We start from the raw sequence: 22113 nt of genomic DNA, 5'->3' as shown, positions 1-22113 counted from the left end.
TTTCCTGAGCTTCCCTCCTTCTGTTATCTCTCCAGTCCCCTGGGGCTCCCTGTTCTGGCCAGAAAACTGGGGCTTTACTTATCCCGTTCTGCTGTGTACTTCCCACGACTACATCTGTAGTCCAGACCTAGCAGTGGGAGGACACAGAGGAAAAGTAAGTAATTGGAATTTGCCCCATTCTCTTAGGGTTACCCTACTGGTTGGAAAGGAAGGTTTTTCACTTACTGCTTTAGGTATCTGTAGATCCTCCTGCTTTCCCATTCCTTGAGCCTGAACTAGAGTGCTTTTCCTGGAACTCTGTCTATGCTGTTGTTGACTTCCAGTTTTTGTGCTGCTTTATGTCCATGCTGAGTGATACCAGAGGAAAGAAAATGGTAAATGTATGGTGTATCACTGATTTGGTGAAATTTTGAATTCTAGTCTTCTACCCCAATCTATCTACTATTGTTTACCTTTTTTGATTCCTCACATAGGTGCTCCATGAATTCTACCCTGGTTGTATAGATGTATTTTATAGCTGTGAGAGACAAGGTGGAGTATGCCTACTATATTTTACTTGGAACCAGAACTTCCGGATTTCTTTTTATTTATCCTGCTCTGCATTCATTGGACTCCTTGAATGTGTGAATATGTATCTGTTGTCAGTTTTGGAAAATTTTCAGCTCTTTTCATACCAAGGACTAAGTGAAGATGGGAATCCAAAAAGGTAAATAGAGCCTTAAAACCAGCTTGGGTTGTGCCCCATTCTCTTTACCTCTTCTGGTATATTGATTAGTCTTAGAATTTCTGGGTCTTTTTTTGTCTTTTACTTTTTTATAATTTCTGTCTCTAAACACTGTTCTGTGTAATTTCTGTAAGTTCACTAATTCGCTTTGGTTTTATCTCTAATTCAGTTGGTTGTGACCTTTCTGCTCTTAGCCAATCATGGAGTTATTTTTTTTCTTATTTTGAGAAATACTTTGTTCTTTTTCAGTTTTGCTTGATCATGTCATAGTTTTACTCTTTACTCATTTTTAATCCTTTTCTTTTAAGTTTATTGAACATTCCATGTCCTGTCTCTCATAATTCCAGTATCTGAATTCTTCAAAAGTCTGATTCTGCCATCTTCTATTTCTGGGTCCTTATTTATGGGTTTTGTTTCCTGGAGGGTTCTAATTTTTGCCCACGAACTATTTCTTGGAACCGTGTGTGTGTGTGTGTGTGTGTGTGTGTGTGTGTGTGTGTGTGTGTGTGTGTGTGTGTGTGTGTGTAGGCCAAGGTTGAAGTGAATTTTTCTAGAACCGTGTGTGTGTGTGTGTGTGTGTGTGTGTGTGTAGGCCAAGGTTGAAGTGAATTTTTCTAGAGAAGATATACATATTTTTTGTTAGTGTTCTGTGGCCACTTTCAGTTTGTGACCACTTCAACTTGCATTCCTGGGTTGAGGTTTTTGACCATTCAGTAGCAATCCCTTGTGAGGGCCAGCTGTGGTTGAACTTGCAGGAATATTGCCAAATTTTGAAAGTAATTATTTTCATTATAGTTCTGAGATGTGTATGTGTGTGGATGGGTTTCTGTCTTGATCACATTTGTAGTCCCAGTTTAAATTATGAGGGAGGAGCGTATATTATACTTTCTATCTCAGGCTGGATGTTACTTTTGCCTTGTATTCCTTGAGCTCCATTTAATTGGGAGAATGAATCTTGCATTGGGCAATGTAAATGCCTTCAAGGGGAAAGCTAGTTTTTGTGTTTTGCTTTTTACCTTGTTGGGTTCCTAGCTTCATTCAGTTCTTCATTTGAATCTTCCTTATTTCCTTCCAAGCTCGTCAGTGTATTTATTTGAGAAGATAAAAACATTTATAATTGTTTTCAGTAGGGGATCAGAAGTATACTTAGCTTGTCATATTGCCAGAAATGGAATTCACAGCTGCAGTTTTTCCAAGTTTCAACCTGATTTAGTTACTATTCTTCAGACTTTACATGAACACTTACACCTCTGTATTTTTCCCCCACCCCCCACCCCCCTCCCCTCTAGAACCCTCAGTTTGTTTCTCAGAGTCCATAGTCTCTCATGGTTCATCTCCCCCTATGATTCCCCCCCTTCATTTTTCCCTTCCTACTATCTTCTTTTTTTTTTTTGAAACATATAATGTATTATTTGTTTCAGAGGTACAGGTCTGTGATTCAACAGTCCTACACAATTCACAGCGCTCAACCATAGCCCACACCTTCCCCAATGTCCATCACCCAGCCACCCCATCTCTCCTACCCCTCACCACTCCAGCAACCCTCAGTTTGTTTCCTGAGATTAAGACTTCCTCATATCAGTGAGACCATATGATACATGTCTTTCTTTGATTGACTTATTTCGCTTAGCATAATACCCTGTAGTTCCATCCACGTCGTTGCAAATGGCAAGATTTCGTGTTTTTTTTTTTTTTTTATGGCTGCATAATATTCCATTGTGTATATATACTTCATCTTCTTTATCCATTCATCTGTCGATGGATATCTTGGCTCTTTCCATAGTTTGGCTGTTGTGGACATTGCTGCTATAAACATTGGGGTGCATGTACCCCTTTGGATCACATTTGTATCTTTGGAGTAGATACCCAGTAGTGCAATTGCTGGGTTGTATGGTAGCTCTATTTTCAACTTTTTGGGGAACCTCCATACTGTTTTCCAGAGTGTCTGCACCAGCTTGCATTCCTACCAACAGTGTAGGAGGGTTCCCCTTTCTCTGCATCCTCGCCAACATCTGTCGTTTCCTGATCGGTTAATTTTAGCCATTCTGACTGGTGTGAACACCTCTGTATTTTTATCAGGCCGTTTCCCCTGCTTAAAATCTCCTGTTCTCCCACCTAGCCAAATCCTGTTCATTCTGCAATGTTTACTTCAAGTTCTTCCTCTTCAAGAGAAGCATCAGAGTACCCTAGCTCAGTAGTTCCCAAATGTTTGGAATGTTTACACCAATAAAATTTTAAAAACAAGTTTTGTGGAACCACAAAGAAATGATTATCTCTCATCATCATTATTTTTGAGAAGAAACTACCTTTTTACAGCAAAGAGCAGGAAGAACATGTTAGATTAAGGACGGTTTTAAAAATTGAATTAAATACTTTTATATGGAAAACACATTGCACTGTCCCTTGTTCTTCCCCTCATTTTGCTGTTGACTGTGAAGAGCCTCATTGTAGACTGTCCATCAGGTAATTAGACCCATGGCCTTTGGCCAGGATGAGGTCTTCAACTTGCAAGCCCACAGCATTTTGTTTGAGCAATTATGCGGCACCTAGTCTTGTATTTCCTCATGGCAGCTCATGTTTGACTGTTTACCTTTACATTTTATTATGTTTTATCTCCTTGACTAGGTTGTAAGCCTTTATATGTATGTATTTAGATTACTCATAAATATGTGTTGAATGAGTTAAATTTAGATGCCTCTGATAATAGTTGAAACCTAAAAATATTTATAGAGCACACATTTGAGTATATCACAGCTTTGAATGTTGTTTATTTCTTGAGGAAAAAGAAGTTTTAATATGAATCATGAGTCTCTTATTCATCTCACTTCTCCTCAGGGAAATTCATTCAATTAACAAACTTACTGAGTGCTTGTTAAAAGCCAGGCCTTTTGTTAGAGGCTGAGAATACAAAGATAAAGTGAAACAAGGTTCCAGTCTAATGAGTAATACGTACATATAAGTAGAAAGCATGGAATACCTCCTGGGAAGCCTTATAGGAGAGCTTTGAAACAAGTCTTGTGACAATGTAGAGAGAGCAACTGAATTTTGTAAGGGAATCAGAGAGGCCTCTAGAGAGGAGGGGGCATTTGTTCATTTATTCATTGATTCAGCAAATATCTCCAGTGCCTACTATTTGCCAAGGACTGTTGTAGATGCATCTTGAATGCATATGATGTTTGGTGATAGAGCACATTTTAGGAAGGAAATTGTGGTCAAGAATATAACCTTTTGAAGTCACAACAGACCTGGGTTTGAGTTCATACACTGCTGCTTACTAGATCTTTGTTCTTGGGGCAAGCTATTTAAGTTCTACAAGACTAGTAAGATCTGCAAACACTCCCTTACCTCACAGGATTGTCATGTGGATAAAATGAGGTGTGGTATATAACATGCTCAGCATAGTTCCCATACCCTCTGAATTAGCTCAATAAATGGTAAGTATACATACAAGGCACAGATGATTGAGGCTTGATGAGAAGGTCAGTGTGATTATAATGTGGGAGGTATGTGTTATGTGTTGGTAGCTGGTGGTGGCAGAAGCTGAAGGGTCTAGCTGAGGCTCAATTGCAAACAAACTTGCTTGCCATGCTAATTAGTATCTTTATTTCTGAATGCATTTGGGAGTCTTGGAGATACATGTTATATTTTTTGTCTATTTTCTAAACTGTGTTGTATCATGTAGAGCTTAGCATAGTAGTTAGGAGCATGGACTTCAGAACCAAGATGCCTGGGTTCTGGTCCCAGCTTCATTTCCTAAATGTGTGAGCTCACACAAGTAGTTGAACTGTCTGTACCTTAGTTTCTTCACTGGTGAACTGGATAATAAACATACCTATCTTATATGTTTGTTTTATTTGCGTATATGCTTTTTGAGCCCCCCCCCTTAAAGGTGTGGAACCCTGCGTCAGAGGAGCCTTATTTAAAATTTAGACATAAAAGTAGGGGCGCCTGGGTGGCTCAGTTGTTAAGTGTCCGCCTTCGGCTCAGGTCATGATCCCAGGGTCCTGGGATCCAGCCCTGCATTGGGCTCCCTCCTCCGCAGCTCCCTCCTCCGCGGGAAGCCTACTTCTCCCTTTCGCACTCCCCCTGCTTGTGTTCCCTCTCTCGCTGTGTCTCTCTCTGTCAAATAAATAAAATCTTAAACAAAAACAAAACAGTAAAAGTAGGGGTGCCTGGGTGGCTCAGTAGGTTGAGAGTCTGAGTCTTGGTTTTGGCTCAGGTCATGCTCTCAGGTTTACTGGATCAAGCCCAGTGTGGGGCTCCCTGCTGGGCGGGGAGTTTGCTTCTCTTCCTCTGCTCCTCCCGCTGCTCACATGCATGCAGGCTATCTCTCTCAAATAAATCTTTAAAAAAAAAAAAAAAACAGAAGTAGATCTATGTGATGGGTCTCTTTCATTTCTCTTCCCTTTCCTGTAAGGCCTCTGATACACCTCTGCTCTATGCTGAAAACTGCCCTAGAAAAGTGAATGTTAGGGTGCCTGGGTGGCTCAGTCAGTTAAGCATCCAACTCTTGATTTCCGATCAGGTCATGATCTCAGTGTTGTAAGATCCAACCCCACATCAGCCTCCCTGCTCAGCAGGGAGTCTGCATCTCTCCCTCTCCTTCTACCCCTCCCACCTTAAAATAAATAAATAAATCTTAAGTGAAAGACATTCCCCTTTTTTTTTAAGTATTTGTTGAGGGCGCCTGGGTGGCTCAGTTGGTTAAGCGTCTGCTTTCGGCTCAGGTCATGATCCAGGAGTCCCCGGATCAAGTCCCGCATCAGGCTCCCTGCTTCTCCCTCTGGCCCTCCCCCCTCTCATGTGCTCTCTCTCTCTCTCAAATAATAAATAGAAATCTTTAAAAAAAAATATTTGTCGAATTGATATTCAGGACAAAGAACATTTAGAAGTTGGGAAATTAGCATTTGTATTAATCTAAGTCAATGTGTATATGTATTTTTAAAGGTTAAATTTAGAGTGTGTGCTTGTAGGGGGAGGGGCAGAGGAAGAGAATCCTTCAAGTAGACTCCCTGCTGAGGTAGGAGCTGATGTGGGGCTCAATCCTGTGACCCATGACCCATGAGATCAGGACCTGAGCTGAAACCAAGAGTCAGAGAGTCTCAACCAGCTGAGCCAACCAGGCACCCCTAAATCAATATTTTGATATAAAAATCATGAGCCTTCATATTAACAACTAAAATATAACTTTGTATTTTGCAAAAAAAAAAAAAAGATTTTGCAGAGCTTCTTGATTTAGAATCCTAGAGCTACAAGATGTCAGAACTGGAAGAGATCTTTCTTAGTGATCTGTTCATAGATGGGGAAATTGGATCCTACAGTGGAAGGTCTTTAAAGCTGTGCTACAGCCAGACCCCACGTGCTCATTGCTTGCTCCAAGCTGCCTAGCTCGTTCATTGCCAGAACCAGGGCAAGCAGATAGTTTTCACCATTCTAGGACTCCTGCTTCATAAACGTCTTGCTGTTTTGCAGTATGTATTCTTGGCTTTAATGTTGACTTTGCTCTGAAGCATTACTTGATGAGTCTATGCATTGTTTTTTGTTGCTCTGGTTGGTCTTGGAGTTTTCGGAGAGTAAGGGCCTGGACTTGGGCTGATTAGGTATTCCAAGATGCCTTTCCTTATATTGATAAGTTTTAATGTCTGATTAATTACCATCTATCTGTAAATCTAGAGAATAGGTAAACTATGAAAAATAAAAGATGTTCTAAATTAAAAATGGGTATTATTTACCTGGGTGAGTAAGCAGACCCACCATAGCTGAAAATCATTAGGAAAATTAAAGTTGTTTTCCTCTCTGTTAATGCTCTTTATATTAAGGAAATGGCAGACATTTGAACGGGTGTCCATGACTGGTCACACAGAGCCTGCACACTTCCGAACACTCACTCGGGAGCTAATAAAGTACCATAATTAGGCCCTCAAAGCACTCCCACAACCTTTAGGCTCTTCTAGTCAGGGACCACACAGACTCTTGCATTGGATTTTCTGTCTCCCTCGTTCTTTCAGTTTTAAGACTTTTAAGTGGGTCCCTAAACCTGGCTGGCTATGCACCAGAATCACCTGGGGAACTTAAAAAATTTTTTGGGGGACCCCACTCTAGACCCTCTGAGCCGGAACCTCTGGGACCTGGGAATCTTTGTTTTCAGAAAGGTTCCTTAGGTGATTTTGTTGACACAGTGCATGGACCTAAGTTCTATAACAAGTCGCATAACTGATGCCAGCTCTGAGTCAGTTCTGGATTCTTAGCAGAGAGAATCTGACTCAACTTATTTTTAATCCTGGTCCCTTTATGTTCTAAGGGAATATTCCTGTATTTTGCTTCTTAGTGATGGATGAATTATAGCAGTTCTCAAGCCATGTTCCCATAGAACTTTGGTGTTCCATGAATTGCTGTTAAAATTGAATGTTGGGTATTTTCCCATAGGTCTCTCTCTCACACGTGTAAATGGACAGAGTATTTCCATTTTAAGTAAAAATTTCCTTTTTTGAACAGATATTCTTAATTTTGATGTAATTAAACTCATCAGTTTTTCACATTATGGTTTGTGCTTTTTAAAAGTTTATTATTTTGGGGCGCCTGGGTGGCTCAGTAGTTAAGTGTCTACCTTTGGCTGGGGTCATAATCCCAGCGTCCTGGGGTCGAGCCCTGCATCGGGCTCCCTGCTCCGTGGGAAGCCTGCTTTTCCCTCTTCCACTCCCCCTGCCTGTGTTCCCTCTCTCGCTGTGTCTCTCTCTGTCAAATACATAAATAAAATCTTTAAAAAAATTATTTTTAGTAATCTTTACATCCCACATGGGCTCAAACTCACAACCGTGAGTTCAAGTGTCACATGCTTTTCCAGCTGAGCCAGCCAGGCGCCCCTGGTTTGTGCTTTTGAAGTCTCATATCCTTAGCTATCCAAATCTATGGTTTTGATTTTGAACAGTGTAAGAGGAGTGTGTGGAAAAAGTCCATGAAGGAGATTAGATGAAAATGGAAGAATTATAGATAGAAGAGAATGAAATTATCTCAATATCAATTCCAAATTCTTTTCTGCATAGATGGTCATGTTGTCTGCAAATAGGAAAAAATTGATTTCTTCCTTTTCAGTTGATATGCCTTTTATTTTTCTTGCCTTACTGCCCTGGCTTCACTGTTTAGTGTAATGGTGAAGTGGTGAGGGTGGACATCCTTGCTTTATTTCTAATCCTAGAGGGAAGGTATTCAGTCTTCCACCAGTAAGAATATTAACTCTAAGTTTTTCATAGACATCCTTTATTAGCTTGAGGAAGATCCCCTCTATCCCTAGTTTTCTGAATTTTTATCCTGAATGTGTGTTGAATTTTATGAAATGCTTCTTCTGCATCAATTGATATTATAATTTTGATTTTTCTTCTTTAGCCTATTAAGATGGTATAGACTATATTGATTTTTTTTCAGTATTAAGCCAGCCTTTCATCCCTGGAATAAATTCCACTTGGTCATGGTATATCTTGTTGAATTCTGTTTACTAATATTTTGGTAACGATTTTTGTGGTTAAAAGGATATTGATCTAGTTGTGTGTGTGTGTGTGTGTAGAATTTATATTTTTGGTACTGTCTTTGTCTGGTTTTGGTATTAGAGTAATACTTGGCCTTGTAAAATGAGTTGAAGTGTTTCATCCTCTTCTGTTTTCTGGAAGATATTGTATAGAATTGGTATTCTTTTTTTATTGAAATATTTTTATGTACAGTGAGTTAGCATTAGGGTAGGTATCTTGGCTATCTTCAGTAGGTAGGTCTCTTGGATGACCCATTCAAGAAAGTTAATTTAATCCAACTTAATGAAGCCTCTATCCTTTGAGTTCTGACGGAAACACTGGTGGCACATACCGAGGCTGTATATCCAGATCAGACCATGAGGATTTGAGCAGATGCAACAAGAACTGGCCAGATTTCCGCAGATGGCTCCAGGAGAACTGCTCTTTCCCTCTTAGATGCAACAAGGCAAAAGGTAGAATTGGTGTTAATTCTTTAAATGTTTAGTAGAATTCTCTGGTGAAACCATCTGCATCTATTGAGATGATCATTTGACTAATAGTTCATGCAGTTACCATTTCTGATGCTCTTTATTTCTTGGTAGAGGTCCATATTTCCATCTAACATCATTTCTTTCTGCCTGAAGGACTTCTAACATTTCTTGTAGTGCAGGTCTGCTGGTGATGAACTCTTTCAGCATTTGTAGTGTCTGAAAAATCTTTATTTTGTCTTCACTTTTGAAATAGCCTCTGGGAGTAGAATTCAAGGTTGTCAGTTTCAGTACTTAAAAGATGCTGTTGTACTGTTCACTCATTTGCGTAGTTTCTGACAAGAAATCTGTCATTCTAATCTTTGTTCTGTGAATCCTAACATGTCTTTTTTGTTCTGCTTTTAAGATATTCTCCTTAATACTGATTTTGAGCAATTTGATTATGGTGTGCCTTAGATTTCTTCCTGTTCCTTTCCTTGAAGTTTGTTGAGATTTCTGGATTTGTGCATTTATTGTTTTCATCAAATTTAGAAAGTTTTTGATCTTGATTTTGTCTTTCTGCCTTCTCCCCCCTTTGGGGATTCCAATTACTGATATATTTAGGCTGTGTGAAGTTGTTCCATAGGTCAGTGATGCTTTGGGTTTGTTTGAATTTTTCCCCTTTGTATGTTTCATCTTGGATAATTTCTAAAACAATGTCTTCAAGTTCACTAATCTTTTCTTCAGTGTTTACTCCGCAGTTAATCCCATTTGGTGGATTTTTCATTGTCGTTTTTATCTCTGGGTCTTTTTTGAATCTCCCATGTCTCTTAATTTTGTGAACACTTGGAATGCAGTTAGAGCAACTGTTTGAATGTCCTGTCTTCTAATTCTAACATCTGTGTAAGTTCTAGGTTGGCTTTTCTTGTTATGGGTTGTATTTTCCTAATTCTTTGCATGCCTGGTAATCTTTTTATTGACTGCCAGACACTGTGTATTTAATTTTGTTGGGTGTGGGGTATTTTTGTATTCTTATGAGTATTCTTGGACTTATGGCAGCGATCTGAGGCAATCGAAGGCTCTTATTTGTTTTCCATCTCTCAAGGTATTGCTGTGCCTTGCTGCCTGATATCTTGAAAACCATTGTTTCATATATTTCAGGAGTATGAAAGAGTTTGATCCTCTGGGTTTTGATTTTAAGATTTGTTAGGTGGGACTGAAGCAGTACTCGGCCTAGGATTAATTATTCCGCATTACTAAGGTAATACCCTATTCTATCCAATGCACTGTGAATAATATAAAGAACTTAAAAAAAACCAAACAGTTTCAAGTGAGGTGCTGATCTGATGCCTCATCACCCCTGAATACTTCAGTGGGCTTTTCCTACAAATAAGGACATTCTCCTGTAAAACCACAATCTAAACATCAAAATCAGGAAATTAACATTGATGCATTCCTACATTGAATCCTTAGACCTCATTCAAATTTCAGTAGTCCCAGTAACTTTTTTAATTACAGCAAAAAGATCCAGTTCAGAATCATACATTGTGTGCAGTTGTCATGTTTCTTTGGTTTCCTTCAGTCTGGAAGAGCTCCTTAGTCTTTCTTGATTTCTGTGACCTGACCCTTTTAAAGATTACAGGCCAGATTATTTTTTAAAAGATCCCTCAATTTGAATTTGATTGTCTGATGTTTCTTAAGATTAGATTCTGGTGAAGCATCTTTGACAGGAATGTCATGGAAATGATGTTGTTTTCCCATTGCATTCTAGCTGTTTGTCTCATTACTTATGTTGATCATTTTAATGAGTTGATTAAGGTAGTTTTTGCTAAACTTCTACACTCGTTTCCCTCTTGCAATTAGTATTTTGTGGGAAGGTACTTTGAAACTGTAAATGGTCCATTTCTCATTCAGTTTTCAATTCACTTATTTATATCAGTGTGGACTCATGGTTTCTTGTTTTATTTGATGGGTTAATAATCTGTTAATGTCATTATTGAATTTGATGCTTAAATTACTCCAGATCTAGCCAGTGGGAGCCTTTTCAAGCTGGTCTTTTGACAGTTCCCAATCATTCTTTGAGCACTTCTTTGCTTTCTGACACAATAAGATGTTCCAGCTCATTTTGTACTTTCTCTGCCCCAGCCCTGGAATCAGCTGTTTCCCCAAGGAGCTCTGGTTCCTGTTGGAGAAGAGTTGTATTTAGAACCCAACGTCTGGGTACTAGACATACTCATTGCTGTTGGGGTGTTGCTGCTTCTAGGCCTTGTCAGTAGACAGAGCCAGGAAATATGTGTATGTTTAAAAGTCAGGTTACATTTACATTTTATTTCCTTATCTATATATTTATTGAAGACCTTGAGTTCACACAAATGCCTCCAATTCAATTCCAACTCTACAGAATTCATTCTAGTTTCTTGTTAACTTCATTTGTGAGAACGAAGGCCTTCCTTACTGGTCTTGGGCCCCTTCACCCCTACCTGATATGGATGTTCTCTTTCACCTTGCTTTCCTAGGATCATCATACCTACTCCAGTGGTTTGATGTGTCCCTGCCCTCCCCACTGCCCTATGGGTACCTTGCTTGGACTCTGGCTCCCCATCTTGCTAAGCAAGCCTGCCCCAAAGCCACATGGCCAAACTCTTCAAACCTACCCAGGCTTCCTCACCCCACTCTTGGGTGCCCTTGTGCTTAGACATGCTTCTCACCGTCTTGGGCTCTGACAGCCTTGTACCTTCCTTTGAGGAATGTGGGCACATTCTTCACTCCACTTATGTTTCGGGCCTGGCCATCCCTGTGTTTGAACACATTTCTTACTCCACTCAAGTTCTGGCTCCCCATGCCAGGCTGCTCTGCCTAAGTGAATGCCTTCCTTATCCACTTGGATTTGGCATTGTATTGCCAGGCCATCCCTTAGCATGGATATCCTCCTACCTTGCTCATGTTCTGACATCCCTTGTCAGGGTCCTTGAGGGACATTTTCCTCACCCTGCTCAGGCTTGACACCCCACACTGGGCCATTGCCTACATAAACATCTACCTTGCTTTGCCTGTGTAGTAACTTTAGGACTAAATTGTTCAGAAAGAACAGGAAAAGTTAGGGAGGGGAAGGCTTTTAAATATTTTTTAAGGATAAAAATATTAATGAAATAGATATGATCTTTGCAAATGTTATTGATATGGTTGAAGAATCTATATTTTACACTGCAGCTCAGTACGGTGGAGAATTTCTTAAAACAGTATGGAGTATTGGGGTCTTTGGGAAGCTCAGTTGGTTTGGTGTCTGACTCTTGATTTTGCTCAGGTCATGATCTCAAGGTCTTGGGATGATTGAGCCCTGTGTCAGGCTCTATGCTCAGCAGGGAGTCTGAGATTCTCTCTCTCTCTCTCCCACTGCCCCTCCCCCTGCTCTCACAGGCACACATTCTCTCTCTCTAAAATAAATACATCTTAAAAAAAAAAACTATTTATTTATTCATGAGAGACAGAGAGAGGCAGAGGGAGAAGCAGGCTCCCAAGGAGCAGGGAGCCCGATGCGGGACTCGATCCCAGGACCCTGGGATCATGACCCGAGCCGAAAAAAAAAATGTATGGAGAATTACACATTGCTGAGGGGTGTGCAGGCACTGTTTTTCTTCTTGGAACTCAGCTAAATTTCTTCCATTAGCTTGCTTTGCGCAGGGTGGCACGAGAATATTTCCATAGGCATATATAGAAAGGTGAAACTTTGCAACTCCTCGCACAGCAGGATCTGTGTATCTTTATTAATCTGATCCTGAGAGCATTATTAGAAATGAAAAGTTAAGTGTAAAATCTTGAAACAACTTGTTTGTATAATTACACAACTAAGTTAATCATTTTCTAACAAGTCTCAACAATGACTGCATTCTTCTATGGAGGTGTTAACTTGTTATGGGTTAGAAAGCACTCTTTGATACAGCATTTTCAGCCTGGAAAAACGGCTTTAATTTCAGAGTTCACTGAAACAAATGGAGACTTGTTGGAAATATTAACACTACCCTTTTGCTTGTTTGTCTGGCTTAAAGGAATCAATGTTTAGTAGGTGATGTTTGCTAGCATGTTCTGAAGTGTATACAGTTTCTCTTGACTATGTTGTCAACTTTAAGACAGTTCAGCTGGTATGAAGTTTGAAATAGACCTCAGCTCCCTTAGCATGTAAGTTTGTAACTAAAACAGAGGTGAAGTCAGATCATTAGTCTATAGAGAATAGGTTGCTATTTTGCTTGATAGATACTAGCTGCTTTGAAGATTTGATGATGGTGAAATGAGTAAGGGATCCTAACACTGTGTGTGTTTCAATTTGTAGTTCTAAATAACACTTAAAGGGATGAGGGCCTAGCATTATAGCATGGTTACCATATGCAGCGAAGATTCATTTTATGAGGAGTTAGTGTTATATTTTTCTCCTAATCTCATAATATGTTGTAATTGAAGAAAAGTAGATCCTAATTGAAAGCTGATGATCCAGCAGAGTGATCAATAGCATGATACTCTAAAACAACAACAAAAAGACCCATTAAGCTTTCCTGCTGCCTGAATCTTGTCAAAACCTTTGTCTGTTTCATGACTTCAAGCTGAGTGTACTTAATCATTTTGAGAACATGGCCCTGAGCACTGAGCATGGCCCTTCCAGTGAATCACTGAGAATTGTGTTCAGAAGAGTGGTATTGAATAGAAATGCTCTCTTGGCTTACTTTCTGGCTTCATTCTCCCAGAAGCAAGAACTGAACAGACCTCCCTTTTTTCAAACACATTTTAGCTGTTTGTATGTCATTTTTCTGTATTTAAGAGCCAAGGCTGTTGTCAGCAGGTGTGACTTATTGATACCTTTGACTCCAAAGGAAAATATCTTTAAAGAGTAACAGTCGTGTGTAAGCAGTGTGTATTCAGTAAATTACCTCTTGTCAGAGAGAAGCAGTTACTAGGAGTGGGAAATCACATGTCAGGTGATGGAGGAAGACTCATTCATCAAACACTTACTATGCCAGGTGTCAGACCAGGGTTATAAGAAGACTGTCAGTGCCCTCAAGAAGCTGCCAGTCCAGAGGGGAAGGTGGATATTTAATCAGAGGTACATGGGTGGTTCCCCACTGGCTGCACATTGGAATAAGTTGGGGGAGCTTTAAACAAATACCGGTGCCTGGAGATTCTGATTTTAATTGTTCTGGGGTGTGGCCTGGGCATTAGGACTTTTAAAAGCCCCTTGGGTAATTGTAATTGCATCAGCGTTGAATGTGGTTAAGAACAGCAAGAGTGGGGGAATCACAGGGTGCCCTGGGAATGTAGAGGAGGGGCACTTAACCCCCTCTGCGCTGTGGGTAGGGGGGGTTGAGAAAGGCTTTCTAGAAAGGAGGAAGTGCCTGAGCTGAGGCTTGATGAATGAATTTGTCAAGTGCAAAAAGACTGGAAAGACTGTTCCTTGCAGAAGAGCATCTGAATGTCAATAATGTCAAACGGTAACGTGTTTAGAGCTTTTGGATGATTCATGTTGATTGTGCTACTCCTTTGCTTTGACTTTGGCTAGTTTATCCTGAGTTTCAGTGTCATCCTCTTTTTTTTTAATTTAATTTAATTTAATTTTTTAAATTTATTTTAATTAAAGTTACAGCTTTTTTTTTTAAGATTTTATTTGTCAGAGCACAAGCAGGGGGAGTGGCAGGCAGAGGGAGAAGCAGGCTCCCTGCTGAGCAAGGAGCCTGATGTGGGAGTTGATCCCCCAGGACCCTGGGATCATGACCTGAGCCGAAGGCAGATGTTTAACTGACTGAGCCACCCAGGTGTCCCAGTGTGCTTCTCTTTAAATGGGGGTAAACACAGGTAGGGTAGTTGAAGATTAACAGATAATGCATGTAAAGTGCTTAGCATCATGCCTGGCACACAGAAATAGTAGTAGAAGGGGTACGGTAACGGTGCACCTAGTGTGAACCAGAGCATGGCTTGTTGAGCAGGCTACAAGTAGTTCTGTACAGCTGCATGTTAGGGTACAGGACTGCAGGAGGTGAGGGTGGGTGGCAAAAAAAAGTTGCTTGGCAGGTAGGCAGGGTTCCAGATCATTGAGAGAGATGTAAGGCAATTAATAGTGGGATATCATGGCAGAACCGGGACATTTCCATGGTAATATGTTAAGCTATATCATGAAGTGTTCTGGGAAAACTTGGGTCCATATTGGAAAATTGGCTCAATATGGTATTCTCAGCATCATTACGTGTACTGAATTAGCAGTGAGTGTTAATAGGACAGAAATAGGTTTTTCGGTTCCTTTAGCCAAGTAGTTAAAAATATTGAGCATCTTGAGGAGTTATGGAGGAAATAAGCAGTCTCAAGGTAGTCTCAGAGACTCTGGAAATTGTTAGTCTTAGTTGTTTATAGGCTTAATGAAAATATTAAGAGTCTCTTGGCCATTTGCATTTAGAAGAGACACTTTTAAATTTATTTTTTGATTTGCAGAGAAATAGAAAATGCTTCCATCTGCATTGGCTTCACTGGCCCTTAAAATAACTTATGTATATTTGTTGGTATGTTATATAACTTGTCACAACATTAGTCACCACTTCTTCCATAAGGCAACATGTAAGTGATCATGGATAAGCATGACTATAACTTATAATTATAGTCCAATTTGTTCTTAGTGTTTTAGTCAGCTTTTTGCCTTTTTTTTTTATAAAGAAACTCATAATCTTTGGCTCCATGTAATAGAACTCTGGCAGCTATTTGAACTGAGTGAAAAACTTAGGTAGTTTTATTATTACTCATTAGAATGAAGCAGTAACTATGGAAAGCAATAGGAGTGAGCTTCCATGCTTCTACAAATGCTATTTTTCTTTGAAATCTGTTCTATTGCAAAAGCACTGTTGATGGATTACTAAGGTATACCTTAAGTTTATTTTGTTTTATGTACTAAGTTTTTGGAAGAAGAATTCCATTTAACTTGATCAGTGGTTTGTTCTTAAAGTGTGATCACTAGTCCAGCAGCCTCAGTATTACCTGCTAGTAAACAAGTGTTTGGCTACTTGTTAGAAATGCTAATTCTTGGGCTCTCCCCCTACTCCTTCCAAACTCTGGAGTAGGGCTGGAAATTTCTTTTCACATGCTAAAGTTTGAGAATCACGGAAGTGTATAATCATTCCTATCATTGAAATCTTTCAGACCCTGGGAAAGGCTGGTCTGTACTTCCTTTATTTCCTCTACTCAGTATTTGATTCTGGCTATGTCCCAGGCACTGTTTAGGTACCTGGGCAACACTAGTAGGTATGAGCGACAAAGTCCTTCTCCTGCAGTTTACATTCATAGGAGGGAGACTGACAATGACCAAGATTGTGATAGATATGCTGTGGAAAATTAGAATTAGATGGTAGAGAGTGTATTGGGGAAGGCCTTTCTGAGGAGGTGAAATAGAAGCTGAGTTTTGAATGACAAAAAGGGCCACCTATATGAAGATCGGTGCAAAGGGCTTTTAGAAATGAGTTTGGTCTGTTTGAGGAGCTGAAGGAAGGACAGTGTGCCTGGAGTGCAGTGAGCAAGGGGAAAAAGGTATGAAATGAAGTTGGAGAGAGAGGGAGAAGCCAGATTATGTAGACCCTTTAAGGACTTTTTTCTCCCATCTTCAGTTTTTTTTTTTTAAATTGTGAAATACATGTGAAATTTACCATCTTAACCATTTTTGTAGTGTACAGTTCAGTGTTATTAAAGACGTGCATACTGTTGTGCAACCATCCCCATTATCCATCTCTAGAACTAAGACTTTGAGTGACGGGGGACACTTTAGGGGGGTTTTAGGCAGAGGACTGAACTAAACTGGCCTTTGCAATAAAAGGATTACTGACCACTAAGTTGAAATCTGATCAAAGGAGGGCAAGAGAGGAAGCAGCAAGATCAGTCAGGAGAGTATTGCAGTCATCGAGGTGAGATATGGTGATCTGGCAAGGATAAAAGATAGTAAGGTTGGGGATGCTGAGAAGCATTCAGATTCTGGTTATATATATATATTTAAAGATTTTATTTATTTGACACAGAGATAGAGACAGTGAGAGAGGGAACACAAGCAGGGGCAGAGGGAGAGGGAGAAACAGGCTTCCCGTGGAGCAGGGTGCCCGATGTGGGGCTCGATCCCGGGACCCTAGGATCATGACCTGAGCCGAAGGCAGACGCTTAACGACTGAGCCACCCAGGCGCCCCCAGATTCTGGTTATATTTTGATGATCAAATTAACAGAATTTGCTGGTTGTGACATGTGAATGATTGTGGCTGATATATAAAAGAGGGGTCAAAGATGGTATCAGGTCTTTTTTTGTCTGAATAATTGGTGGAATTCAAACGATTCAGGTTTGAGGAAGAAAAGCACCATTTGTTAAATTAGAAATGCTTCTTGAATATCCAAGCAGGGATGTTGAGTAGGCAGTTGGATAAGGGAGTCTGGAGTCAGGGAAGAAGTCAGGTTGGAGACATGATTTTGGGGCTTGTCAGCATTTGCATGGTAATTAAAGCTATGAGGCTGAATGAGATCATCTAAGTAATGAGTGGAGAGAGGGAGAGGTCCAGGACTAAATTCAAAGGTAGGAGAGCTTACATGAGAAGGAGCAGCCAGTAAGGTAGGGAGAGAACCACCAGAGAGTGATATCCTGGAAGGCAAGAGAAGAAAGTGTTTCAAGGAGAGAAAAATCTATCGACTGTGTCAAATGTTGCCAAGATGTTAAATAAGACAAGCCCTGAGAATTGGCCATTTTAGCACATTTTAGCAATGTGGTCGTTGGTAATCGTGACAAGTTGTTTCAGTGCTGTAGTGGGTTCAGAAGCCTGGTTGAAGTGTGTTAGAGATACGGAGAAGCAGCAGAGACAGTATAGACAATGTTAGGCAAGTCTTCATTTAGAGACATAGCGGATCTGTACAAAATACCTTAACCTAATGGCACAGGTTAATGTATCAGAGCTTTAATGTTAAAAAATTTGTTATGTTAACATCTCCGTATGTATGTGTTTATTTCAATTTTCCAAATGAAATTTTGAGATGAAGTTCAGCCAGTTGCAAAATCGGCTTAAGAAAGGTATGTTTATTTAAAAAGTTTTTTTTAAAAGATTTTGTCAGAGAGAGAGAGAGCTCCCGCGAGAGAGCACGCGTTGCATGCGTGCACAAGCCAGGGGCATGGTAGGCAGAGGGAGAGAAGCAGGCTCCCTGCTAAGCAAGGAGCCTGATGTGGGACTCGATCCCAGGATCCTGGGATCATGACCTGAGCCGAAGGCAGATGCTTAACCAACTGAGCCACCCAGGTGTGAAAAATTTTTTTCTTTTAAAGATTGGCTTATTTTAGAGCGAGCAAGTGCAAGTTGTGGGGGGGAGGGGCAGAGGGAGGGAGATAGAGTCCTAAGCAGACTCTGTGCTCAGCTCAGAGCCCAACCTGGGGCTCGATCCCATGAAATCACGACCTGAGCTGAAGAGTTGGACACTCAACCGACTGCACCACCCAGGCACCCCAGGAAGGCTATGTTTAGATTTTAGAAGGAGTCTTCCTGATGCCCTTTAAATAGCCTTAGAACATTCCTTTCTTTAATCAAACACTCTACTTTGAGATCATTTGAATGAAAGTGATGTTTCCATAAGACATTTTCAACAATGTTGGTGGCCAAAAGATACTAGCTTGGTAGACCTTTCTGTATCCTCCTGCAGGGAAAACACACAAAAATTTTAAGGCTCTCTTCAAACTTCAGTTTACTTTGTTTTATTTAGCCTATTAAGTAAAATACTCTGCTTTACTGTCTGATTTTTAAAATTACATTTTACAAGGTATATTTAAATACCTTGAACTTTAGAGCAGCCAACTCTTTTCACTGTAGGTACTTAAAGCAAAAGCTTAAGTTTCTCATCAGTGAAGGAATGATAATCTTTCACAAGAGAAATAGATTCCTGATTGACAAAACACATTTTTTCTACTAAGGAGGTAGAGGGAATATTAAAATGTTTTATTGAATCTAAGATGCCATTATTTGTAAAATGCACCATTATATGTATTACTAAGAAAGAAAAAAAATGCTGCCATTTAGCATTAAGATGCAATAGATTGTAAGAGATGTGGGAATGTCGGGGACAAAAGTTCATCTTAGAATCAATGAAGCACAGAATTTGAGCTCCAGGAAGGTGAATTCAGGTTCTGGCTGTGTTTCTACTAGTTGTGGGACCACCACCAAGTCACATAGAATCTCTTTGCCTCAGGTTCCTCACCTGTATGGTGAGAATAATAATAACTGATCCACCTGTCCTCATAGGATTATAATGAGGTTGAAATGAGATGAATGAGAGTTTTTTTTTTTTTAAGATTTTATTTATTTGAGAGAGAAAGAATGAGAGACAGAGAGCATGAGAGGGAGGAGGATCAGAGGGAGAAGCAGACTCCCCGCTGAGCAGGGAGCCCGATGTGGGACTCGATCCCGGGACTCCAGGATCATGACCTGAGCCGAAGGCAGTCGCTTAACCAACGGAGCCACCCAGGCGCCCCGAATGAGAGTTATTTTGAGAAGTGGAATCTACTGGGCAAATTCAGGGTATTTATTTGATTGAAATTAACTGTTAGATCTGATCAGGTGACTCAAAGTTTCTGAGCCTTGTCAGGTTTAAAATAGAATTCAATTATAGACATTTGGAAAGTATAACATTTTCTTCTAAACCATTTTCAGTCAATCTGGAAATACTTTTTTATTGTAGTTTCAGAATCAAAGAGAAAACTCAAAGCTAATATAACCCAATACTCTCATCATTCAGAATTAACAACTGTTAATATTCTGTAACTGCTGTGATCTTTTTCAGCCTTATTTTGATATATTTATGACATAAAGAGGTAAAAGGATATAGTAATGAACATTCATATGCTTGCCATTGCCAGTACAGGTGAAGCCCCCTATGTGGAAACGGTATCTTATATTTAGATTAGCATCCTGTCTTCGTAATAGCCTAGTGATTTAGGATACTGTTTCTCTTGTTTCAGTCTTTAAAACTTGTAAATAAGCAGGTTAACTGCATCATATGTGTTTTATCCTGGAATATGTGGGAGAAGCTACTTTGTGCTAGTGTTTCCTTGGTTTGAGTTTCCTCAAAATTCTACCTGTGGCTTTGGAGATACAGCTGTATAAATTCAAAATATGACGCCTGTGAAATCATAATCACAGCTAGCCTATTATTTGTCAGGCATTGTACCTAGACAGTTTTTGTGTGTTTTCTTTAAGTTTCACAATAATTCTTCTGGTTAGGTGTTTTTTTTTTTTTTTCTTGAAGATTTTTATTTGAAAGAGGAGATAGGGAGCACAAGTGGCCGGGGTGGGGGTGGGGGGGCAGTGTATGAGCAGAGGGAGAAGGAGAAGCAGACTCCCACTGAGCAGGGAGCCCAACGAGGAGCTTGATCCCAGGACCCTGAGATCATGACCTGAGCGGAAGATAGGTGCTTAACTGACTGAGCCACCCAGGCACTCCAGGTGTTTTCATTTTATAGATTAGGAAGGCATGGCTCAGAGAAGTTGAGTAACTTGGCCAAAGTTCCACAGCTATTAAGTTGTGGAGCTAATGATTTTAAGTAAGGTCTGCCTTATACCACAGCCCACATGTTCTATACCATGCTGCCTCAATCCTTGTCAGTAATCACAATGTGTTTCTTTTGTAGGCAGAACCCAGACACCACGTTTGAAGTCTATGTTGAAGTGGCCTATCCTAGGACAGGTGGCACTCTTTCAGGTATTTGCATGTTTGATTATGATATGTGTTTATTGTATGAGATAGCTGTGCAGGACATCGCTTCTCAGCCTTTTGGCTAAGATCAGGTGGAGATAGCTGTGCATGTGGGATATGTGAATATTCTAAACTGTGATTTATCTTTGAATATATTTGTCTTTCCCTTTTATTCCACATCATCCTAAGGAATGGAGAATAAGCACAGTGAACAATTTAAGAGTCACTGCCATGACAGGCTTGAAGTATGGCTTTATTCGTTGTAATCATTGAGTTTTGGTTTGTATCTTTCACAGATGCCTGGAAGTCAGCTGCTTAGTATGAAATATTGTCCCCTTGCTAATGAGGAAGGCTTAGAATTAGGTTACAAAATAATATAAAGGGAAATCTCTGCCACTAAACTGGGAGGAGATGTTTGAAATGGATTTAATGTAGTAAATTTTATGTCTGCTGGTAAAAGTTGGAAATGAGTTGAAGAAAACACCTCTCCTGGCTTTAGATTTTGGACTAATTTGGATGTGTATTCCTGGACAAGGGGGTCTCAGATAAGGTTAGAGTATCTTGCAAAGACTGAGTATATTCTCAACTAAAATCCTTCTTGGTTAATGAGAAAAAAAACCCTATAACCTAGTGTTCTTTTTCTTGGTAACTAAGAGAGTGATGCATTTGCCAGAGGGATGTCAGGGAGCAACTCTTGGTCCACACACACAAACAGTTGTGTGTATTACTTGGTGTTCAGGGAGAGTGAATTTACTTGGATTAGAAACTTGGAGTAATCAGGATTCCAGTGGTATATGCTCTTAATTGGCTATGCAGTATTTTCTATTTCATTATGTTAGACTGTAATACTCATAAAATAGCTACCTTTTATTGAGTATCTGTTCCTTTGTTCTATGTGTCTGACATTTTGTCCTTACAATACAACCCTTTAAAGATAGTTGGGTGGCAGCTCCATTATACCTACGAGAAAATAGAATCTCCGGTCAAATAATTTACCAGGATCATCACTGTGTAAAATAACCATGATTTTTGGTTTCAAGTCTTCTTTACTCTGCTAAGTTGCCTTCTTGAGGGCCATGACCATGTTGGGCACATCTCTCCATGTCATCTGCAGGGCTTTGCATAATGTCACTAATATTTGTTAAAATGAATGAATTTCTCTTAATAGCAAAAGTGATATAACTGTGTGTTCCACTTTCTGGATTATCTAATGAAGGTTACAAATTTGTGGTCATTCTAGAAGTAGAATGTTAGCATCCATGTTAAGTTATCCCTCTTATTCTGCAAACCATTGCTTTGGGAAGCATCTGTTAGGTACATACCTGGAGCAGCACCTCTGTGGGCCTACTTTACAGAGTAACCATTTGATGATGGCTATGATTTGACAGATAAATTTAGGGACAGAATTTTTCTTATTTTACAGTTGCTAATGTTTCCTCTTTCAGTGTTCTAGGATTTTTTTCCTCCCAATGTTAAAATGAATTGTTTTGGGAAAAAGAACAAAATTAGAGAAGTACAAATAAGATGGAAGAATGAACAAAATGCAAAGTCTTTATCTTACCCCAGTCATCTAATTCCTCTGTGCCATAGACAACTTCTTCCGTGTTTAACCCTTTAGTATATTTTAAAAACTTTTAATTTTGAAAATATTTTTATTTTATTTTATTTATTTTTTTTAAAGATTTTATTTAT

General features: G+C 39.7%; 1 protein-coding gene across 2 annotated transcripts in view; it reads left to right on the top strand.

Moving 5' to 3' along the window:
* Positions 1-22113, top strand: part of DENND1A (DENN domain containing 1A) — a 496855-nt gene that overhangs the window by 19703 nt on the left and 455039 nt on the right. For both annotated transcript variants that reach the window (XM_028107675.2, XM_028107673.2), the window contains exon 2: positions 20357-20427. In XM_028107675.2, coding sequence (XP_027963476.2) covers positions 20357-20427 — 71 coding nt within the window. The remainder of the gene's footprint in view (positions 1-20356; positions 20428-22113) is intronic.

Source organism: Eumetopias jubatus, unplaced genomic scaffold (assembly GCF_037043125.1).
Source record: "Eumetopias jubatus isolate StellerSeaLion01/CBP00866 unplaced genomic scaffold, mEumJub1_p1.0 scaffold_15, whole genome shotgun sequence".
Lineage (NCBI taxonomy): Eukaryota > Metazoa > Chordata > Mammalia > Carnivora > Otariidae > Eumetopias > Eumetopias jubatus.
This window is presented reverse-complemented; position numbering and strand designations above follow the sequence as displayed.